The 24,917-nt window shown below is 46.6% G+C and overlaps 1 protein-coding gene across 1 annotated transcript in view; it reads right to left on the reverse strand.

Moving 5' to 3' along the window:
- Positions 1–24,917, reverse strand: part of LOC137570836 (saccharopine dehydrogenase-like oxidoreductase) — a 452,635-nt gene that overhangs the window by 329,169 nt on the left and 98,549 nt on the right. Inside the window, exon 4 of the mRNA XM_068279544.1 lies at positions 239–368. Within this exon, the coding sequence (XP_068135645.1) occupies positions 239–368 (130 nt within the window). The remainder of the gene's footprint in view (positions 1–238; positions 369–24,917) is intronic.

The raw sequence follows: 24,917 nt of genomic DNA on the forward strand, positions 1-24,917 counted from the left end.
TGCACCCGGAGCCATTGGAGGACGAGCGGAGTCCGCGGACAGGTAATGTATCACTTGCACTGGGCACAGGGGGACATTTCGGGGGATAGCGTTGGGCCAACAGATCTCTCTCTTAATAGATTTGATTAGAGAGAGATTTGTCTCTTGGTCGAATCTGCCCATCATCGCTGTATGGCTACCTTAAGTCTCTTGTGTGACATGAACCTTTCTTATCAGATATTTATATTATGAAGACTACCTTGTATGCTGTTTCTGGTAAATAAAACTCCCATGTCAGCTGGAATGGAATCGAAGCCACAACTGCCAATGACATAAGCCCCTTTATCTGCTGCCTGGCTGTCATACGTCACATACATAGATTCCAGGAACTGTATGGAGTAGAGGAAATGATTGACATTGATTCATGTTTATTAAGTGAAAAAAGAAAAACAATTACAGATAGATTGATGGACACATTTCTGAGACATAAATATACTATACAGTATATGCCAGTATAGTCCTACATCAGTATGAATTATTTGTGATGCCACATCAGGAATATGGAATGCAGAAAGGATAATGAAGTTTTAGCACAGGATAGAAGATCTTGCTTACTAACGTGTGCGCACACACTAAATTAAATTAGTTCAAGACAGCCATGTTTATACATGGAGAATCCAATGTGTGCACAGGTCTTCCTCAAGCTTGTTAAAAGATCCAGAATGCTGGATCTTTAAATGACAGCAACCAATAGTGCATTTTTCCCCTCCCACTAGAAGCTGCGCCTTCGGGCACTGCACTGCAGAGCGAAGTAGCTGCACAAGATACCCGACCCCTTCTAGCGGCAACCCTTGTGTGTGTGTGTGTGCGTATGCGCCTTTAGAAAGGTACGAAAATGTGCACTTATTTACCTTGGAAAGTCTGTCTAGCTGCAATCTGATTAACATGTATAATAACAATATAGCAGCGACAAGACTTGGTGTGGTGGAGCACACATGAACGTAGGATGCAGGTATGCCTTTTTTCATGGCTTAATGTAAGGCTTGGTGGTGTATTCTCCACAGTCAGCATGCAACGCATGAGCTGGCGTGGAGGAGGTACACACACTAGCACAAGGAAACAGGCTATCCCTAGTATAGTGGAGGGGAGGACTGACTCCAATAGGAGATTGTGGCGCACAGAGCCGGTGCAGATCTGACAGCCACAAACAATGCTTTCGTTATAACGTCTCAGCGCAAAGTAGCGCTGAGCGCATAAACCAGAACTGAGGAGATCAGGACAGGTAGACAGAATGAACGCTTGCTAGCTAGCGGCTACTTAGCAACAGCAAGCGTCCAAAACAAGACAGACTGGAATGAGGCAGCCAATGTGATTGCAGCGATGGCGTGCCTCACAAAGACAGGACAGGATAGTCAGGAAATAGCAGGATCAAGATAGATGAACGTAACACAGACAATTATACAATAAGTATGTTTTCCTAGCGTATTACAACTACAGCTATCAATGAAACTATTTGTAACGTCTGACTAACATATGTATATATCGGCAATGAACCGATATATGACATAAGCAGGAACGCTGACTAGGACTGGAGTAATACAGGGAACAGGACTCAGAAGGATTCGCTATCTCTTCGCAGAGATGAACGCAATCCACAAACGGTAACAGAACAGGATTCAGAAGGATTCGTTATCTCTTCGCAGAGATGAACGCAATCCACAAACGGTAACAGGACAGGATTCAGAAGGATTCGTTATCTCCTCGCAGAGATGAACGCAATCCACGAACAGGACCAGGAGCAGGATACTAGCTCAGCACGGGTGCTCACGATACGCGCAAACTACCAAAACGTGCTGGAAAGCTGACTAACTGCACACAGGACATAAACAGTTCGTGTACGTATACATCAGCGACACTGATGTATCAACGTAACACGAATACAAGGAAAATAATAAACGTGCTGGTATGCATATATATTGGCAATGAACCAATATATGATGCAAAGACCAGCAAAGTATCTTTAGAACAAGAAACACGGTCGGGGGCTGAAGCGACAGCAAGACAGGCTTAAACTGAAGCTATGAAAACCTGAGGAGTCCTGCAGGAAGCAGATCTTTATACTGAGGTCATCCAATGGGAGCAGACATGCAGATTCCCACACAGGTGAATGGTAATCAGTCACAAGCTGACAGCAGGGAAAGGCAGACAAAGCTATGCAGCTTGCATGGAAAGAGATCAGAACTGCCTGAGCTGCAGCACTACTACTTCCAGCAATATCTGCTGCAGCAGTGATCATTACAGTACCCCCGCCCTTAAAAGCGGATTCCAGACGCTTTTCAAAACTGAAATTCCCAACAAAACAGTCTGACTGATAATTCATGATGACCGGGACAGCCCGGCAAGACCAAATTCCAGAATCAGTCCCCACAAGACTGGACCCATCAGAACCAGAACCTACAGAACCATGCCCATCAGTACTACAAGCCCCAGTGTGACACCCATCAGAACCATGATTTCCAGAAGAAAGCCCTCCGAAACTCCCTGAGCGATACCCACCGCCTTCCAGGAACCGTTCAAAAACGCCAAAGCCTTTGCAATGCCCACCGGGACTGTCTTTACCAACACAAAACCCACTGTTGAACCAGTCCAAGGCACCAGGACAAGTTTTCTCAGAGACCTCCCAGAACACCTTGAAGCTCCAAAGAGATCCCCATAGGTCAGAACGCCCCTTAGGCTCACATGGAGAACTATCAAGAACCCCTATGGAACCTAGGGCAATTCCCGAGTCAGGGCCACAAGGACAAACATCAAGATCAGGGCTTTCAGGGACCAGAACCATCTCTGGGCATGCAGGCAGACTGGCAACATCAGAACATGTTCCCACTAAGGAAGCATCAGAGCACGCTAACACCTTAGACACACTTGGGCATTCTGGCACACAAAGAACATCTGGGCACACTGGCACAAGAGAAACCTCTGGGCATGTCAAGGAACTGTGAGCCTCAGGGTCAGCCAAGACAGGACCAAAACCAGGACTGGCCAAAAAAAAAATCATCATGACTAGACTTCGCAACTACTGGACTTTTACATGAGAATGCAGGATCAGACTTAGATGTCGCTGATTCCAGCAAAGTCAGTAACAAATCAGATTCAGGGGCACTAACAAGACAGGACAAATCTTCTGATGTATGCACTGAACCAGATAGGGACTCCACAACTACCTCTGGACTGGACAGAGACTCATCTAATACACTGGATTGGAGCTCATGAGGCGCTGCAGAACAAGTCAGTATTGCAGCAGCCCCCACTGGACTAGGCAAAACTGAGGAATTCCCTGGACAGGAAGGGGACTCTGGAACCTCTGCCACAGCGGCCAGAGAACCAGAATCTTTCAGGATACAGGGCTGGGTTTTGTTAGGAATATGGTCATACCACTTCTTGCCTGCTGGTGGCAGCATCGTGTTGAACCCTGAACTTCCTTTATTCCACCAGCAGGTGGCTCTAGAGACTTTGCAGGACCTGAACTTTCCTTGTTCCACCACTGGGTGGCTCTATGCTGGCTGGAAACAGCTCTGCCACTGCAAGGGTTGCTCTCTATGGACTTTGCTTGTCGATCATGCTGCAGGTGTGTCCTCCTTATTTAAGAGCCCTGCAAGGAGCAACCTTTGCCAGAACTTTGTGCTCGCTAGCTGGAGTATCTGGACAACCCTGGTTCTCTGGTATCCTGTATCTGTTATCCTGTTTCTGAACCTAGATTCTGTCTGACCTCGTTTACTGCCTGCTCCTTGTGTACCGTGATTGCTCGATTGTTGCCGACCTATGCTTTGTCCTGACTGTGATTTTGTGCCTGCCTTCTTGTACTGCGATTGGTGTATATATTGTATATCTTTGTCCGGTGTATCTGTGTGTATATATCCTGTATATATTTAGGTAGATAGATAGATAGATAGATAGATAGATAGATAGATAGATAGGGTTTGGGGGTTTTGCATCTTGCCTTGATTGTATGGTGTGTATGTATGTGGTGGTTGCGTTCTTGTATATAATTGCCACCATATTCTCTGACTACTGTACATGGTGTTATGTGTGCTGCTGCATTGATATTGCATAATCCTGTATGCACAATTGTAAATAAACCTTCCTGCATAGTTTATTCCTGTCTCAGTGTCTGTGTTGCTGCAAACTGCAATCAATCCCAGTTTCTCCGTTCAGGCTCGTAACAGAAGTTCTGGCCAACTACTGATTGCTGCAGCTACACTGTATACTGAGTTATCTGTCAGAATGAGTCCACAAGATCTTGATTATTATGCATTCTTGGCTGAGGAATCTGAGCAAGAATGCCGCACTTTCTTTGCTGATTATCCTAGGGAAGATCTGCTGAAGTTAATTAGCCAGGTTTATGGACTTGTTAAGGATGGATCGTTTGATTCACAGGATTTTGAATGCCTAATCAAAATCTGGTATGATCTTGCGTTCCCTACAGTTTCTGATGGGTATTTACCACCTTACGATTTGCATAAAATTGAAGCCTTGATTAATTTGTTAGAAGATGATCAAGTGGGTTTTTTTGATTATTACAACAACAAGGATAAACAAACTGTGCAAACATGCATTAACTCTCTGCAATCCTTGATCAATCAAGGCCTATGCAAATCTGGAAAGGCTTCACATTTATTGTCTGCTTGGCAGAAAGTGTTATCTCCCAGCTCCAGATCTCATGCCCTGCCTGTAAAAAATAAATTTGAATTTATATTTAATTCTGATCAAATTGAACATTTATTTGATTATTTGAGGAGGGACAGGCAGAGGTTTGTTGAATATTATACCAATCAAGAAGAGGAATTTATAAGGGCCTGTATGTGTGCGACTCAGTCTCTGAATGTGCAAAAACTTTGCAAGTGTGAATCAGCTGCAAAGCTACTTGATGCCTGGTCTGAGATTCTGTCCTCTCATTTTCACTCTCTTCCTCCTGTTAACCCTTCATATACCTCGAACCATGTCCAATACTCACAGCCTGCAACAGTTGAACAATTTGTACCTACATTACCAGTAATAACTAAATCTGTTTATTATGACTTGCCTGTCTCTACTGACCAGAAGAAATGCGCTACTAAGCAAACGGCCATCAGATCTACACCTTGGTCCTCACAGTATCCAGTATCTGCATTAAAGTCTGTCCCAGTGCTGAGGAAACCAAAACGCAAATACTTCCCTACAGCCTCTATTGCTCCTGTACAGCCTCCATCCGCCTCATCTCCTGTGCAGCCTCCATCCGCCTCATCCCCTGTGCAGCCTCCAGTCGCCTCATCTCCTGTGCAGCCTCCAGTCGCTTCATCTCCTGTGCAGCCTCCAGTCGCTTCATCTCCTGTGCAGCCTCCAGTCGCTTCATCTCCTGTGCAGCCTCCAGTCGCTTCATCTCCTGTGCAGCCTCCAGTCGCTTCATCTCCTGTGCAGCCTCCAGTCGCTTCATCTCCTGTGCAGCCTCCAGCCGATTCCAGTCATGTGCAGACTCCATCCAGGTCGGTGCAGACTCCATGCAGATCGGTGCAGACTCCATGCAGCTCCATACAGACTCCAGTTGATTTTTGTCCTCAGCAATCTCCAGTCAGTCCTGAGCAGTTCCTCGCCTTTCTTTGTGGACTTTTTCATGGACTAGATTTGCTGACTATGGGTCAGCCCGACAGGCCTGCAGAGCCCCAGCATGTTCATCCTGCAGTATCCAGTCCTGCAAACCAGCCCGCAGAGTGTTGCATCCAGCCCGCAGAGTGTTGCATCCAGCCCGCAGAGTGTTGCATCCAGCCCGCAGAGTGTTGCATCCAGCCCGCAGAGTGTTGCATCCAGCCCGCAGAGTGTTGCATCCAGCCCGCAGAGTGTTGCATCCAGCCCGCAGAGTGTTGCATCCAGCCCGCAGAGTGTTGCATCCAGCCCGCAGAACTTTGCTCCTTGCCCGCAGAACTTTGCTCCTTGCCCGCAGAACTTTGCTCCTTGCCCGCAGAACTTTGCTCCTTGCCCGCAGAACTTTGCTCCTTGCCCGCAGAACTTTGCTCCTTGCCTGCAGAACTTTGCTCCTTGCCTGCAGAACTTTGCTCCTTGCCTGCAGAACTTTGCTCCTTGCCTGCAGAACTTTGCTCCTTGTTCGCACAGACTGTATTGGGAGCTCAGCCAACGGTCCAGCCAAGCGCTCAGCCAAGCGCTCAGCCAACGGTCCAGCCAAGCGCTCAGCCAACGGTCCAGCCAAGCGCTCAGCCAACGGTCCAGCCAAGCGCTCAACCAACGGTCCAGCCAAGCGCTCAACCAACGGTCCAGCCAAGCGCTCAACCAACGGTCCAGCCAAGCGCTCAACCAACGGTCCAGCCAAGCGCTCAACCAACGGTCCAGCCAAGCGCTCAACCAACGGTCCAGCCAAGCGCTCAACCAACGGTCCAGCCAAGCGCTCAACCAACGGTCCAGCCAAGCGCTCAACCAAAGGTCCAGATCCATGAGGTTACACAGACTGCTGCTGCTGCTGCTGCTCAGCCACCACAGACTGCTGCTGCTGCTGCTGCTCAGCCACCACAGACTGCTGCTGCTGCTGCTGCTCAGCCACCACAGGCTGCTGCTGCTGCTCAGCCACCACAGACTGCTGCTACTGCTGCTGCTCAGCCACCACAGACTGCTGCTACTGCTGCTGCTCAGCCACCACAGACTGCTGCTGCTCAGCCACCACAGACTGCTGCTGCTCAGCCACCACGGACTCCTGCTGCTGCTGTGGTCCAGCCACTACAGACTCCTCCTGCTGCTGTTGTGGTCCAGCCACTACAGACTCCTCCTGCTGCTGTTGTGGTCCAGCCACTACAGACTCCTCCTGCTGCTGTTGTGGTCCAGCCACTACAGACTCCTCCTGCTGCTGTTGTGGTCCAGCCACTACAGACTCCTCCTGCTGCTGTTGTGGTCCAGCCACTACAGACTCCTGCTGCTTTTGCCGGCCAGCCACTACAGACTCCTGCTGCTGCTGCTGTCCAGTTACCTCAATCTGTTGCTGATCTTCCTCCAGATGGTTTCCTGTCCATTGCCCCGACTGATGGTTTCCTGTCTTCTTTCCAGCCTGATGTCTGCCAGTCCACTGCCAAGCTACCTCCTGAACCTGCTCTTCCTCTTGATGGCACCCAGTCTACGGCTAATTCTTGCCACTTCACTGCCATGCCTAAGGTCTACCAGCCTGATATTTGCTTGAGTGAGGACCTGCCTATTGCCTGGCAGGGCACTTTCCTACCTGATGTCTACCAGGCCACTGCTCTGCCTGGTGCTTTGTATGATATATGCCAGTTTACCATGCTGTCTGATGCCTACCAGCCTGGTGTTCTTCTTGATGTCTTTTGTCTCCAGTTCCTAATTCAGCATCCTGAGATACAAAGTGAAAAATTTAATTTTTTGTTTCCCTCCCTGCCCACCCAGTGTTGGCATAAATTGTCAACCTTCCTGTATGATTTCCTGTCTGCCGCCTCTTGGGATCCTGGCGGTAGTGGTATATGGTCTTATTGGAGCGTCCTGAGGCCGCTCCTTAAGGGGGGGGTTATGTTAGGAATATGGTCATACCACTTCTTGCCTGCTGGTGGCAGCATCGTGTTGAACCCTGAACTTCCTTTATTCCACCAGCAGGTGGCTCTAGAGACTTTGCAGGACCTGAACTTTCCTTGTTCCACCACTGGGTGGCTCTATGCTGGCTGGAAACAGCTCTGCCACTGCAAGGGTTGCTCTCTATGGACTTTGCTTGTCGATCATGCTGCAGGTGTGTCCTCCTTATTTAAGAGCCCTGCAAGGAGCAACCTTTGCCAGAACTTTGTGCTCGCTAGCTGGAGTATCTGGACAACCCTGGTTCTCTGGTATCCTGTATCCCTGTATCTGTTATCCTGTTTCTGAACCTAGATTCTGTCTGACCTCGTTTACTGCCTGCTCCTTGTGTACCGTGATTGCTCGATTGTTGCCGACCTATGCTTTGTCCTGACTGTGATTTTGTGCCTGCCTTCTTGTACTGCGATTGGTGTATATATTGTATATCTTTGTCCGGTGTATCTGTGTGTATATATCCTGTATATATTTAGGTAGATAGATAGATAGATAGATAGATAGATAGATAGGGTTTGGGGGTTTTGCATCTTGCCTTGATTGTATGGTGTGTATGTATGTGGTGGTTGCGTTCTTGTATATAATTGCCACCATATTCTCTGACTACTGTACATGGTGTTATGTGTGCTGCTGCATTGATATTGCATAATCCTGTATGCACAATTGTAAATAAACCTTCCTGCATAGTTTATTCCTGTCTCAGTGTCTGTGTTGCTGCAAACTGCAATCAATCCCAGTTTCTCCGTTCAGGCTCGTAACAGGTTTCAGGAACACTCATCAGACCGGACTGAAATTCTGAGATTTCTATTATTTTGACCAGAGAATCAGAATTATCCATGTTACAGGGCAAGACTTCTGAAACATTCAGAGGACAGGGCTGGAGTTCCTCGGCTGTTACAACACTGGAGAGGGACTCAACAACATTGGTTAAATCAGACTGTGTACAGGGCAAGGTATCTAACACACTTGCTGACGAGGACAATATTTCAATGGCTTCTGCTTTGCTGGGCAGAAATTCATCAAGTTTTATTAGAGCAGACTGTAATTCCAAAACAGCTGCTAGACAAGTGAATATTACTGCAACACCAACTGAGGTAAGCAGTGCCTCAGACTCCTCTGCTAGAGGATCTAAAGTATCCAAAGTACTGGGTGAAGCATAAGACTCTGCGACCACAGCTTCACTGGACAGGATCACTGAACAGTCCATATTGCAGGGCAAAACCATGGAAGCACCTGCTGGACAGCATAATGATTCTGTGACCTGAGTTTCATTGGAGAGATCTACTGCACAATTCATGGTACAGGGCAAATTTACTGGAACATTTTCTGAACAAGGTAATAATTCTGCGATTTCAGGTTCACATAGCAGATGCTCTGAGCTATTCACGATACAGGGCAAATTTACTGGAATATTTTCTGAACAAGGTAATAATTCTGCGATTTCAGGTTCACATAGCAGATGCTCTGAGCTATTCACGAAACTAGAGCGAGGTGTAGAAACAGGAAGATCAAGACACAATGTTTGCGCATCTGAATCACCATTCATTTGTAAAATTGGAAAATTCAGATGCTGGGGTTCTGAGGTTTCTAGACAGGATTTCTGGGACTCGGAAACTGATGTAGTGCATCTATTGGCATCTGCTGGATCAGACAGGAGTTGAACTTTATTAACACAGGTAATTTCTGCAGAAGTGTTTGCAGAGGCAGGCAAGATTTTTCTGGTGTCTGTTTCACTGAACAAAGAGTCATGAGTACTGGCTAGGCTGGACTCGGAAGTCAGCAGGACCTCTGGATTCTCTGCTGAGAAATTTGCACAGGGCAAGGTTAAGAATGTATCAGTGGCTTCTGTTTTACTGGTAAGTAACACTGAGTTATCCATGGTACAGGGTGGAATTGCAGGAACTTCAATTTCACACAAAAAGAGCTCCGAATCACCTGCTGAATCAGCCAAAGGTGCTGAAGCAGGCGGGTCAGAACGCCAAATTTGCGAATTCGGAGTCACATAAAAATCATCCAAAATCAGTTCCCACACATCAATCAATGGAGCCACAAAGTCATACCCACACACACCAGTTTTTATTAGGTTATGGGCAGACTTAATGCATGCATTCAATACTAATTCACTTTTTGCACTGTAAAATTGACAAAATGAACTTGAATCATTCTTCCATTCATTGACCAGAGCTTCCATCTCTCCTTTCTCAAATGGAGGATTCCAAGCATACTTAAAGGGATACTGTAGGGGGGTCGGGGGAAAATGAGTTGAACTTACCCGGGGCTTCTAATGGTCCCCCACAGACATCCTGTACCCACGGAGCCACTCACCGATGCTCTGGCCCCGCCTCCGGTTCACCTCTGGAATTTCTGACTTTAAAGTCAGAAAAACACTGCGCTTGCGTTGCCGTGTCCTCGATCCCGCTGATGTCACCAGGAGCGTACCTCGCAGGCACAGACCATACTGGGCTTCTGCTATACACTCCTGGTGACATCGGCGGGAGCGAGGACACGGCAACGCAGGCGCAGTGGTTTTCTGACTGTAAAGTCAGAAATTCCAGAAGTGAACTGGAGGCGGGGCCGGAGCATCGGTGAGTGGCTGCGCCAACAAAGGATGTCTGCGGGGGACCATTAGAAGCCCCGGGTAAGTTCAGCTCATTTTCCCCCAACCCCCCTACAGTATCCCTTTAACAGGCAGATCATGGTTTGCAGATATGATTGTAGCAGGGACATATATTGGGTTAATTAGCAGGTGATTGGCAGATTCCTTATTCCTAAGAATCTCCAATACCTGTAGCAAGTGCTGAACTGTAGTGTATGCAAACTTTCCTTGCTTCACAAATAAGTTGATTTTTTCATTACTCTGTAATATCTCCTCATAATCATACTCAGATAATTCTTTTAAACAAAAATCTTTATTTTCCCTAGCCAGGGAGGAAAGTTCATTAGTAGTTTCATAAGTCCATTTAACTCCCCTGAAAGACAATTGCATTTCATTATCTGTTAATGGCAGAATCTCATTATAGGTCTCAGTCGCTAAGGATAACGACTCTGCAGATCGGACACGTTTCTTAGAACGTTTGCGTTTTGCCTTAGACCCTGCTGTTTTTGGTAAATTATTCAAGGCTGCAGGAAAATTATCAGTAACACTTTCTGCTTGCTGAACATTTTTGCAAGCAATTGAAGGAGTAGCTGATTGGCCTGCTGCCAGGAGTTCATTAAGAGGAAAAGGCAATGGATCTATGCGCAACCAGTTATGGATCACAAACGCTAGAAATTCCAGCGGTCTCTCTTTCAAATCAGAATGATTGAGAACATCAAATGCCCACTGGAATAATTCCCCTTTAACCTCCTGAGCGGTATGGATGAGCTCAGCTCGTCCATCACCGCCGGAGGCTGCCGCTCAGGCCCTGGTGGGCCGATTTTCTTCAAATAAAGTGCAGCACACGCAGCCGGCACTTTGCCAGCCGCGTGTGCTGCCTGATCGCCGCCGCTCTGCGGCGATTCGCCGCGAGCAGCGGCGAAAGAGGGTCCCCCAGCCGCCTGAGCCCTGCGCAGCCGGAACAAAAAGTTCCGGCCAGCGCTAAGGGCTGGATCGGAGGCGGCTGACGTCAGGACGTCGGCTGACGTCCATGACGTCACTCCGCTCGTCGCTATGGCGACGATCTAAGCAAAACAAGGAAGGCCGCTCATTGCGGCCTTCCTTGTTTATTCTGGCTGCCGGAGGCGATCGGAAGAACGCCTCCGGAGCGCCCTCTAGTGGGCTTTCATGCAGCCAACTTTCAGTTGGCTGCATGAAATAGTTTTTTTTTAATTAAAAAAAAACCCTCCCGCAGCCTCCCTGGCGATCTCAATAGAACGCCGGGGAGGTTAAACAAAATATAACTTAGTTGGAGTGCCCAGGTTGAAACAGGAGTCGCTTGGAGATCAGGATTGGCCAGGAACCTGGCACATTCAGAGAAAAACTCATTTTCTGTTTCAGAGCTAAGTTCTTCAAATTTCTTAAAGGAACAGGAACCATAATTAACAGTGTCATACTTTCTGGGAATCCCCCCCACAATGGGGATTGGTAATGGGGTTTTCATAATGTAAGGCTTGGTGGTGTATTCTCCACAGTCAGCATGCAACGCATGAGCTGGCGTGGAGGAGGTACACACACTAGCACAAGGAAACAGGCTATCCCTAGTATAGTGGAGGGGAGGACTGACTCCAATAGGAGATTGTGGCGCACAGAGCCGGTGCAGATCTGACAGCCACAAACAATGCTTTCGTTATAACGTCTCAGCGCAAAGTAGCGCTGAGCGCATAAACCAGAACTGAGGAGATCAGGACAGGTAGACAGAATGAACGCTTGCTAGCTAGCGGCTACTTAGCGACAGCAAGCATCCAAAACAAGACAGACTGGAATGAGGCAGCCAATGTGATTGCAGCGATGGCGTGCCTCACAAAGACAGGACAGGATAGTCAGGAAATAGCAGGATCAAGATAGATGAACGTAACACAGACAATTATACAATAAATATGTTTTCCTAGCGTATTACAATTACAGCTATCAATGAAACTATTTGTAACGTCTGACTAACATATGTATATATCGGCAATGAACCGATATATGACATAAGCAGGAACGCTGACTAGGACTGGAGTAATACAGGGAACAGGACTCAGAAGGATTCGCTATCTCTTCGCAGAGATGAACGCAATCCACAAACGGTAACAGAACAGGATTCAGAAGGATTCGTTATCTCTTCGCAGAGATGAACGCAATCCACAAACGGTAACAGGACAGGATTCAGAAGGATTCGTTATCTCCCCGCAGAGATGAACGCAATCCACGAACAGGACCAGGAGCAGGATACTAGCTCAGCACGGGTGCTCACGATACGCGCAAACTACCAAAACGTGCTGGAAAGCTGACTAACTGCACACAGGACATAAACAGTTCGTGTACGTATACATCAGCGACACTGATGTATCAACGTAACACGAATACAAGGAAAATAATAAACGTGCTGGTATGCATATATATTGGCAATGAACCAATATATGATGCAAAGACCAGCAAAGTATCTTTAGAACAAGAAACACGATCGGGGGCTGAAGCGACAGCAAGACAGGCTTAAACTGAAGCTATAAAAACCCGAGGAGTCCTGCAGGAAGCAGATCTTTATACTGAGGTCATCCAATGGGAGCAGACATGCAGATTCCCACACAGGTGAATGGTAATCAGTCACAAGCTGACAGCAGGGAAAGGCAGACAAAGCTATGCAGCTTGCATGGAAAGAGATCAGAACTGCCTGAGCTGCAGCACTACTACTTCCAGCAATATCTGCTGCAGCAGCGATCATTACACTTTACAGCTTGAACAAGAGCTAAGAGGCTTGAAACAGCGGGCTGTTGCTGGGGCCACGTTTTTATCAACTGGTTGTCATTTTTAATGATTTTGTTAATAAACCGTTCTTTTTTACTGAGGTGGTGCCGGCCTGAATGGAATTTATTGCTAAATACAATATATAATTTGTACAGAGGACAAAGAGTCGTGCAAAGGAAAGTAGACATTACCACCTCTTTGAAAAGGGTTTTTTTTCAAAGTAAAAGTGGTTATGAATTAAACTATCTTACCCCAGTAAGTATATAAGGCAAATTTTATATTTGCATTTAGGAAGGGTTTGGGTGCTTTCCTTACTTTAAATGGAACCTGAATTGAGAGGAATAAATAGGCTTAAAGTGAATGGGAACCGCATTTTAAAAAAAATGAAGCAAATACTTACCAAAGGAGAGGGAAGGCTCTGGGTCGTATAGAGCCTTCCGTCTCCTCTCTCGGTGCTCTCTATCCTGTGCTGGCTCCCCCCACTTCAATCCCCCACCGAAAGGGTATTTGGAAGTCTTCGGGAGCCGTGCCCTCCCAAAGATGTGCGGCTCCATACTGCACAGGCATAAGCGTGCAAGAGAGCATGCTTGCGCAGGTGCAGTACAGGGGCGCCCTTCTTCAGGAGCATTCGGGCTCCCTGAAGACTTCTGAAGCCTCCTTCGGCCGGGTAAAGCAGTATTTGACTAAATTAGTCAAATACTGGAACGAGGGGACCAGGAGAGGAGCGGGAAGGCTCTATAGGACCCAGAGCCTTCCCTCTCCTTGGGTAAGAATCTGTGTCATTTTTTTTAAATGCGGTTCCACTTTAAATCTTCATTCACTTATAAACAATGGCAGTTGCATGGATGTCATGCTGAGCTTTTGGCTTTGGTTGTTTTTAAATCATATACCTGCAACAAGCATGTAAATAGTGGGGTCAGACCTGAGTCAAAGCATCTGATCTGCATGTTTATTCTGGGCCAGTGGTTTAAAGTCAGGCAACTGGCACGGTTTCTTAGAGAATCTAATCCTTCATATTTCAGGTTCCCTTTAACCACTTGAGGACCACGGTGTTAAACCCCCTAAAAACGGGGGGCGTGTCTGCCGAGTGTCATGACGGCTGTGTAATTTCTGTGCTCCGTATCCCTGGCTCTCTTAATGCGGCAAACACCAATGTCTACTGCCTTTACACCGGACCAGCACCCAGCTGAAGAACCTATGGATCAAGACACATCCAAAAAGCGGAAGAAGGGACAATTCCGCCTGCAGAAACTAACAGATTTCTTCCCTAATCACCGGCAGCAGCACTCCAAAGATGGCGCTGCTGTATCCTGCCCTGCAGGCATGAACAGCGTGACTAAAGAGACCACACAAGCAGCCTCTGCTAACAGCGCAGAGAAACCTGAGACGAGCAGATCCTCAGAAGATGACACCAGCTCTGACCCCGGGACTCCCTCCTCAAGAAGCCCTGCTAAAACAAAACAACGGACCAACTCTGCGGAGGAGGTAAGAGCTGAGCACAGCAGCCATAACACGCAGAGCACACAGAACACTGAGGATAGCTTCACAGAGAGCTTCCCAGCTACTGAGCAACAAGCCTCTCAAATCTACATCAGAGATCTGATTCTTTCATTCAAAAAATCCCTGGTATCTGAGTTCCACACTATCACTAACTCTCTGCAGGACTCAATTAACACTTTGGGTGAAAGAATATCTTGTACTGAAGATAAGGTGGCAGACATTGTCACACAGCATAACAACATGATAGACATAGTGGGGCAGAACACAGACGACATATCATGGTTAAAAAGCAAAGCCACAGATATGGAAGACCGAAATAGACGAAACAATTTAAAGTTTAGGGGAATCCCGGATGATATACCACAACAAGAGCTCAGAAAGTACATTACAGCACTACTGCAGCAAACTTTACCACACCTATCTGCTATTGAATTAAGCATTGAAAGAATCCATAGGCTGCCCAAGCCCAGCCACATCCCTGCTCATTTACCAAAAGATGTAATAGCAAACTTTCAATTCTTCCATACTAAAGAAGAACTACTGCTTTATGTGAAACAGAAGGGATCCCTCCCTGCACCTTATTCAAACATAAAGCTTTTCACCGATTTATCTCAGGCCACACTACAACTTCGCAGGTCCCTCACTCCAGTCACCAAGGCTCTCAGAGACAATGCCATCCCCTATAAATGGGGATTCCCCATGAAGCTACTTATACACCATCTGGGGAAAACACATGTCATCACCTCCTCTGAGGACGGCATTCTCCTGTTAAAAACATGGAAGATAAAGCCTGCTCCTTCACTACCGCAGATAGAACCTCGCCGTTCAGCCTCCAAGATCGCACCTGACTGGCAGAAATAATCTTGAGCTAAGGGATACGTCCCATCTTGATGTCCTCTTTTGTACTTCCCCTCGTGACACTTTGGACGAACTCACGAGGCCATCTTCTGCAGTGCACCAGAAGAATTAGGCCTGCCCTCTCCTCTCAGCACAATGCTTCATCTATATGGGTTATACTTTACCTTCTTTTCTGTTTGATGTGTAATTTCCTCAGTTTGTTATGGTTATCCTATTTTGCAACCACTTTGAGTGAATATACCTTCTTTAGCCTGTTTATATCCTATATAAATGCCTTAATGATACACCACATACCATACAACATCAAAATTTCTACGCTTTTTCTACATCAAATATCACCTCCGTCCAATGACTCTTAAACTGATGTCCATAAACACAAAAGGTCTGAACATACCTTACAAGAGGCACGCTTTGTGGAGAGAAGTCCTAAAGGAGAAGATCGACATTTTATTTGCCCAAGAAACTCATTTTGTAGAGGGCAGGGCCCCTCTGACTAAGCACAAATTCTACCCCTTACAGTTTCATAGCAATTTCTCTAAAAAAAAAAGAGGTGTCCTAATAGCGATCCATTCTACACTTGCAGTTACTATCCACCACCAAGAAATTGACAAACAGGGCCGTTACATCATTCTAATTTGTACAATCAATAACCATAAATTCACACTGGTGAACTTATATGCCCCAAATCAAAACCAAAAGATGTTCCTTCGCAAGCTGCTCTCTAAGGTTAACAAGGTCAGATCTGGGGCTCTGATAATAGGAGGGGACTTTAACTCCATCATCTCACACTCCCTTGATACCTCACGAGTGAACTGTTCGAAACCATCCCCAATCTTACCAATTATATTAGAAGAGGACCTCCACGACCCCTGGAGATCCACACATGGAGATACAAGAGACTACACATTCTTTTCACACGTCCACCTGTCCTATTCCCGCATCGATTTCTTCCTAACGGACCGCCACACTCTTCAACGAACCTCCAAAGCAACCATAGGTCTTACGTCCTGGTCCGATCACGCTCCTGTTTTTCTCTTACTTAAAATTGACTCGCCACGACCGGACAGACCTCAATGGCGACTAAACAACTCCTTACTTAAGGCACCAGATAATGCTGAACAAATTTCCAGGCACTTAACTGAATACTTTCTATTTAACGAGACGGGTGAGGGGGCAGCTGGAGAGGCTATTATTTGGGCGGCCCATAAAGCCGTGATAAGAGGCTCCTTCATCAAAATGGGGGCTCACTACAAAAAACAAAAAGAACTTAGATATAACGAACTGTTAGACCAAATTAAACTCCTAGAAAACCAAAACAAATTAACATGCACTCAGCAGAACAAAGAATCCTTATTTAATCTTCGCCATCAACTCAGAACCCTTCTTAGTACAGAGTATGAATATAAACTCAAAAAACTCAAACTAACCCACTACTCCCAAAGCAACAAAGCAAGCACACTTTTAGCAAGAACCCTTAAACGCAAGCAGGCAAAACAAAGGATAATCTCACTCATCCATCCTATTACTAAAAAAACCCTATCAAACCCTAAAGACATAGCGAATGCTTTTAGCGCATATTATAGCTCATTATACAATCTAAACCAAGATCCACTCACAACCCAGCCCTCTAACCCCCTCATTAATAGTTTTCTGGATACACTCCAGCTACCTCAACCTTCCCCCAATGACTCTAATAAACTCAACAACCCCATACAAATAGAGGAAGTTATCTCAGCAATCAACCAATCCAAATCTAATAAATCCCCAGGACCCGATGGCTTTACCTGCGAATACTTTAAATTTTTTTGTCAAATACTAGCTCCTAGACTTACCTCCCTCTTCAACCTGTTTATGAACACGGGAAAAATGCCCGCTGAATTTACCCAAGCAGTAATCACAGTTATTCCAAAACCGGGAAAAGACCCAAACAGCCCCTCCAGCTACCGCCCTATCTCGCTACTTAATAACAACACAAAACTGTTTGCAAAAATATTGGCGAACCGTCTTATGCCTGTCCTTCCATCTCTAATTGCGCCAGAGCAAGTTGGTTTTGTAAAAGGGAGACAGGCATCTGACGGCACCAGAAGGATGTTAAATGTTTTAAGGTTTGCGGAGCTCGGTCGAAGGCCTTCTCTGTTCCTCTCTTGGGATGCAGAGAAGGCCTTCGACAGAGTACATTGGGGGTTCATGACATCTGTTCTCAACAAATTTGGTATTATAGGTCCCTTCCAGAAAGCAGTGCTAGCCCTTTACTCTTCCCCTTCTGCATCTGTAAACGTAGCAGGATACTATTCCACGAGCTTTAACATAAGCAATGGGACGCACCAGGGCTGCCCTCTGTCCCCTTTAGTTTTTACTTTAACCATAGAGACCCTGGCTGAAGCCATTAGATCAAACCCACTGATAACAGGAATCAATATAAATGGTCTATCGCAAAAGATCGGACTTTTTGCGGATGATATAATAATTATTTTAACCAACCCCGTATCCTCCCTCTCAGCAACCTGGAAGACAATTCAAAATTTCTCTAATATTTCCTACTACAATCTCAACGAAAGTAAATCCCTTCTGCTAGGCCTTCATATCACAGAGAAAACCAAAATGGAGATCTCACTCCATTTCCCCTTTCAATGGGCCACTAAATCCATTCCCTACTTAGGAATAAACCTACCTGCTAGCTCTGAAGAAATCTTTGCTCTAAACTACTTACCTCTTCTCAAACAAGTAACTACAGAACTACAACACATAGCTACTTTCGAGATATCTTGGTTGGGAAGAGTATCAGCATACAAAATGCAAGTTTTACCAAAAATGTTGTATTTATTTCGCACATTAAATATACCACTGCCAAAATCCTATCTCTCCAAACTGCAATCCATTGTTTCAGCTTTTATCTGGAACAATAAGAAACATAGGATATCCCACGCGACCCTAACCATTCCAAAACAACACGGGGGGGTTGGTCTCCCAAACCTACAACTTTATTATTGGGCTTCCATCCTAGATGTCTCAACAGCCTGGTGGTCCTGCACACAGAATAAAACTTGGCTATTCTTAGAGAATAGTTTTCTAAAGCTAGGTACAAAGAACACACTTTGTCAAGTTTTGTTAAAACTTCCTCCACCTAAGACAGACTACCCTACAATACAAGCAACTATACTAGCTTGGTCCCAAATAATTCCCATTCTTCATCAACACAAGGACACCACCACGCTAATTACCCCAATAGAGGCCCTGCTCTCTATTTTACCCGACATTAACATAAAAGTTTGGCATGAAAGTGGTATTTATCACCTCAACGATCTATTGCATCAAGGCCAACCCCACTCCTTCCAAACTCTACAGAAATCCTACAACCTACCCCTAAACCAGCTATTTTCCTACTATAGATTATGTCCTGCTATTCGCCACCGTAATATCTCTCTTCCCAAGATCCCCCGTTCACTACTCCAACACCTTAATTCCACCCCCCCCAACCCGGTGGCATTCGTACATGATACAATGCCATAACAGCTGACTCTAACAAACAGCTAAATAGATACTGCCTAACCTGGTCAAATGATCTATCCACACAAATACACCCACACCACTTAATTAAAGCTTCTGCAGATATCTGTAAATACTCCAAATGTATGGCCCATTGGGAATTATACCACAAGATCCTACTCAAATGGTATTACACTCCTAGAAAACTAGCCCTTTTCTCCACCTCTACATCTGATCTATGCTGGAGGAAGTGCTCCCAAACTGGTACTCTGGTACACATATTCTGGGAGTGTCCGGCGATCCAGCCCTTTTGGGAATATATTTCAAAAACAATTCGATCAATAACTAAACAACATTTCAAGCTCCATCCCCAATTAGCTTTATTGCACATAGGCCTAAACAGACTTCCCACCCATACTCGCCCAGTGATCTCCCAACTACTAACTACTGCAAGATCCTTAATTGCATCTTGCTGGGGTCTGGATTCACCCCCATCGATAACCCGATTTCAACAAAATGTAGAATTTAACTTAACTATGGAATCCAAACTTAAACCCATAACCAACTTACCTGCTACCCACTATACTAACCCAATACATTGGCCACCGATCCCCCCCTACAGAATAAACCCCTGTATGCTTTCAAGCAACGCCCACATGAGATAGACCATCAACAATCAGCCCAAACAGCACTACGCAGGATTACCCTTTCCTTCTCTCTCCCCCAAATAGAGACATAGTACCAGGCCTTTTGTGTCTTACAAATACTCTTCTACACCACTGACGCTACCAAATTTGAGCTAAAGTCGGTATACATAATTACCCAACTAATATCTTAAACCCTATAGGATGTTCAGCATATAAAGACATGGTTTGTCTGCTCTTTATTTTTCTAGGTCACCCTCCTTAAGAACCTGAAACATGGAAGGAGGTGACACATAGGTCTTAGCTTTTATAGCTTAATTTTTGAACTTATTTTATTTCTTTTCACTCAGCGTTCTGTATATGATCTGATCATATACGCATGAGCACTTCTGTTATATTTGTTATCATATTTGTGTATGTAAAGCACCACAGTACTACAAATGCATATATTAAACGCTGTATTTTATGTAATGTTGAAAACTTTTAATAAAAATTTAAAGTTTAAAAAAAAAAAAAAAAAAAACAACAACCCTAAAAACCAGGCCACTATTCCCTACTTGAGCCACTGCAGCTTTAAGGGCTTGCTGCAGGGCCGCACAACTCAGCACACAAGTGATCACACTCCCCCCCCCCCCCCTTTTTTCTCCCCACTAACAGAGCTTTCTGTTGGAGGGGTCAGATTGCCCCCAGGGTTGTTTATTGAATTTTTAGAAATATTTATTTTATTTTTTTATTACATTTTCTTATTTTTTTTATTTATTTTTGTTTTCCCCCCTCCCTCCATCCCAGAGTCAGTCTATCACAGCGATCGGCTGTGACAGGCTTCAGCCTATCACAGCGGATCGCTCCTGTGTTCCCCAGGGGGACAGCCATGTCACAGTACAGCGCTGCCTTAGATCGCAGCAATGTACAGCCTAATTAGACAGCGGTTTCACCGTCTTCCAAGCGGAGATGCGCACGCCGTTGATCTCCTGCTAGCCCCATAGAAAGCCGTTCATGCCAATAGGCGTGGAGCGGTCCTGAGGCTGCCACCTTATTCACGCCAATTGGCGTGGAGCGGTCGGCTAGTGGTTAAAGCAAACCTGAAGTTAAATTTATGTTAAAAAAAACATATACTCAACTATGGAGAATGAAGGCTTTGGGTCCTATAGAGCCTTCCTGGTCCTCTCCTGGTCTTCTCCTGGTCCCCTCGTTCCAGCCCCAAAGTCCAATGAGTACCTTTAGGATTTCACAGGTCATTTTTGTTTCAAGACTACTCCTCACGGTTTAGGGCCCCTAAAATGCCAGGGCAGTATAGGAACCCCACTAATGACCCCATTTTAGAAAGAAGACACCCCAAGGTATTCCGTTAGGAGTATGGTGAGTTCATAGAAGATTTTATTTTTTTGTCACAAGTTAGCGGAAATTGATTTTAATTGTTTTTTTTTCACAAAGTGTCATTTTCCGCTAACTTGTGACAAAAAATAAAATCTTCTATGAACTCACCATACTCCTAACGGAATACCTTTGGGTGTCTTCTTTCTAGAATGGGGTCATTTGTGGGGTTCCTATACTGCCCTGGCATTTTAGGGGCCCTAAACCGTGAGGAGTAGTCTTGAAACCAAATGTCGCAAAATGACCTGTGAAATCCTAAAGGTACTCATTGGACTTTGGGCCCCTTAGCGTACTTAGGGTGTAAAAAAGTGCCACACATGTGGTACCGCCGTACTCAGGAGAAGTAGTATAATGTGTTTTGGGGTGTATTTTTACACATACCCATGCTAAGTGGGAGAAATATCTCTGTAAATGACAATTGTTTGATTTTTTTTACACACAATTGTCCATTTACATAGAAATTTCTCCCACCCAGCATGGGTATGTGTAAAAATACACCCCAAAACACATTATACTTCTTTTCCTGAGTACGGCGGTACCACATGTGTGACACTTTTTTGCAGCCTAGGTGCGCTAAGGGGCCCAACGTCCTATTCACAGGTCATTTTGAGGCATTACCGCGCTACTCCTCGCGGTTTAGGGCCCCTAAAATGCCAGGGCAGTATAGGAACCCCACAAGTGACCCCATTTTAGAAAGAAGATACCCCAAGGTATTCCGTTAGGTGTATGGCGAGTTCATAGAAGATTTTATTTTTTGTCACAAGTTAGTGAAAAATGACACTTTGTGAAAAAAAAACAATAAAAATCAATTTCCGCTAACTTTTGACAAAAAATAAAATCTTCTATGAACTCGTCATACACCTAACAGAATACATTGGGGTGTCTTTTTTTCTAAAATGGGGTCACTTGTGGGGTTCCTATACCGCCCTGGCATTTTACAGGCCCAAAACCGTGAGTAGTCTGGAAACCAAATGTCTCAAAATGACTGTTCAGGGGTATAAGCATCTGCAAATTTTGATGACAGGTGGTCTATGAGGGGGCGAATTTTATGGAACAGGTCATAAGCAGGGTGGCCTTTTAGATGACAGGTTGTATTGGGCCTGATCTGATGGATAGGAGTGCTAGGGGGGTGACAGGAGGTTATTGATGGGTGTCTCAGGGGGTGGTTAGAGGGGAAAATAGATGCAATCAATGCACTGGGGAGGTGATCGGAAGGGGGTCTGAGGGGGATCTGAGGGTTTGGCCGAGTGATCAGGAGCCCACACGGGGCAAATTAGGGCCTGATCTGATGGGTAGGTGTGCTAGGGGGTGACAGGAGGTGATTGATGGGTGTCTCAAGGTGTGATTAGAGGGGGGAATAGATGCAAGCAATGCACTGGCGAGGTGATCAGGGCTGGGGTCTGAGGGCATTCTGAGGGTGTGGGCGGGTGATTGAGTGCCCTAGGGGCAGATAGGGGTCTAATCAGATAGGTAGCAGTGACAGGGGGTGATTGATGGGTAATTAGTGGGTGTTTAGGGTAGAGAACAGATGTAAACACTGCACTTGGGAGGTGATCGGACGTCGGATCTGCGGGCGATCTATTGGTGTGGGTGGGTGATCAGATTGCCCGCAAGGGGCAGGTTAGGGGCTGATTGATGGGTGGCAGTGACAGGGGGTGATTGATGGGTGGCAGTGACAGGGGGTGATTGATGGGTGATTGATAGGTGATTGACAGGTGATTGACAGGTAATCAGTGGGTTATTACAGGGGAGAACAGATGTAAATATTGCACTGGCGAATTGATAAGGGGGGGTCTGAGGGCAATCTGAGCGTGTAGGCGGGTGATTGGGTGCCCGCAAGGGGCAGATTAGGGTCTGATCTGATGGGTAACAGTGACAGGTGGTGATAGGGGGTGATTGATGGGTGATTGATGGGTAATTAGTGGGTGTTTAGAGTAGATAATAGATGTAAACACTGCGCTTGGGTGGTGATCTGATGTCGGATCTGCGGGCGATCTATTGGTGTGGGTGGGTGATCAGTTTGCCCACAAGGGGCAGGTTAGGGGCTGATCTGATAGGTAACAGTGACAGGTGGTGATAGGGGGTGATTGATGGGTGATTGATGGGTAATTAGTGGGTGTTTAGAGGAGAGAATAGATGTAAACAATGGATTTGGGAGGTGATCTGATGTCGGATCTGCGGGCGATCTATTGGTGTGGGGGGGTGATCAGATTGCCCGCAAGGGGCAGGTTAGGGTCTGATTGATGGGTGGCAGTGACAGGGGGTGATTGATGGGTGATTGACAGGTGATTGACAGGTGATTGACAGGTGATCAGGGGGGATAGATGCATACAGTACATGGGGGGGGGTCTGGGGGGGGGGTCTGGGGAGAATCTGAGGGGTGGGGGGGTGATCAGGAGGGGGCAGGGGGGGGGATAAAAAAAAAATAGCGTTGACAGATAGTGACAGGGAGTGATTGATGGGTGATTAGGGGGGTGATTGGGTGCAAACAGGGGTCTGGGGGGTGGGCAGGGGGGGGTCTGATGGGTGCTGTGGGCGATCTGGGGCAGGGGGGTGGGAAAATCAGTGTGCTTGGTGCAGACTAGGGTGGCTGCAGCCTGCCCTGGTGGTCCCTCGGACACTGGGACCACCAGGGCAGTAGGCAGCCTGTATAATACACTTTGTAAACATTAAAAAGTGTATTATACACTTTGTATGCGGCGATTGTCGGGTTAACATCCCGCCGGCGCTTCCGTATGGCCGGCGGGATGTTGCGGCGGGTGAGCAGCGCCAGGCGGAGGCGGAGGATCGCGTTACGGATGACGCGATCGCTCCGCCCATGCCCCTACAAGGACCACCGCCATTTGTCTATACGGCGGTCCTTGCGGGGTGCACTTCCCGGCCGCCAATTGTATATACGGCGGTCGGGAAGTGGTTAATAATTAGAGATGTCGCGAACCTCCGATTTTCGGTTCGCGAACCGGGTTCGCGAACTTCCGCGGAAGGTCCGGTTCGCATAAAAGTTCGCGAACCGCAATAGACTTCAATGGGGAGGCAAACTTTGAAAAATAGAAAAAATTATGCTGGCCACAAAAGTGATGGAAAAGATGTTTCAAGGGGTCTAACACCTGGAGGGGGGCATAGCGGAGTGGGATACATGCCCAAAGTCCCGGGGAAAAATCTGGATTTGACGCAAAGCAGCGTTTTAAGGGCAGAAATCACATTGAATGCTAAATTGCAGGCCTAAAGTGCTTTCAAACATCTTGCATGGGTATACATCAATTAGGGCCCGTTCAGACTGCACGCGTTTCCAGCCGCGTTTTGGAAACGCGTGCGGGGGGCCGACACGCAGGACATCAGACAGTGCATAGAGTGCACTGTCTGATGTTCACACTGCATGCGTTCCGGACCTGTGCGGTCCGGGAACGCATGCTGCACGCAGATTTTACAAAAATGCGCGGCTGTCCCATTCACTTTTCAGTGATGGGATCAGCCACGCAACGCATACGAACGCGGATGGCGTGCGTTCGTACGCGTTGCGTTCTGCATGCGTGGCCGTCCACGTTTTGCAGTCTGAACGGGCCCTAAGGGAGTGTAATTAGAGTTCTGCTTCACACTGACACACCAAACTCACTGTGTAATGCACCGCAAACAGCTGTTTGCGTAGTGACGGCCGTGCTGGACTGGTGCGCACCAAGGCCAGGGTGTAGGCCGTGGCGTTGTTCAAGCCCATATGGTCGCCGGGCTGTGGTAGCTCTATGATAGAACAACAGTGACTGTGCAGCTGATCAAATTTGGTCTGACCACAATGAAGCAACAACCTTATTATCTTTTGTGTGCCACCCCCACCCGAGACACTCAAATAGCCGGCGGTCATTGCTTCATTGTGATGCGCAAGCCCCTTCAGCGCGGCAAGGTAATGATCACGAAGGGGGATGGGCACATATACATGCCTCTTGTTTTTTTGTTGCAGCCGCCCGCAGTGCAGCCAGAAAAATTAGGCAGGCATGTACACGCACCAGAAAAATTTGTGTAGCGGCCGCTGCTAGCAGCGGCCTAAAAAATTCAGGAATCTGCCTAGAGTCCTGGACCCTGTTGGTGGTGGCGGAGAAGGCAGTCAAGCGGCC

The sequence above is a fragment of the Hyperolius riggenbachi genome, chromosome 4 (genome assembly GCF_040937935.1).
Source record: "Hyperolius riggenbachi isolate aHypRig1 chromosome 4, aHypRig1.pri, whole genome shotgun sequence".
Taxonomy (NCBI): Eukaryota; Metazoa; Chordata; class Amphibia; order Anura; family Hyperoliidae; genus Hyperolius; species Hyperolius riggenbachi.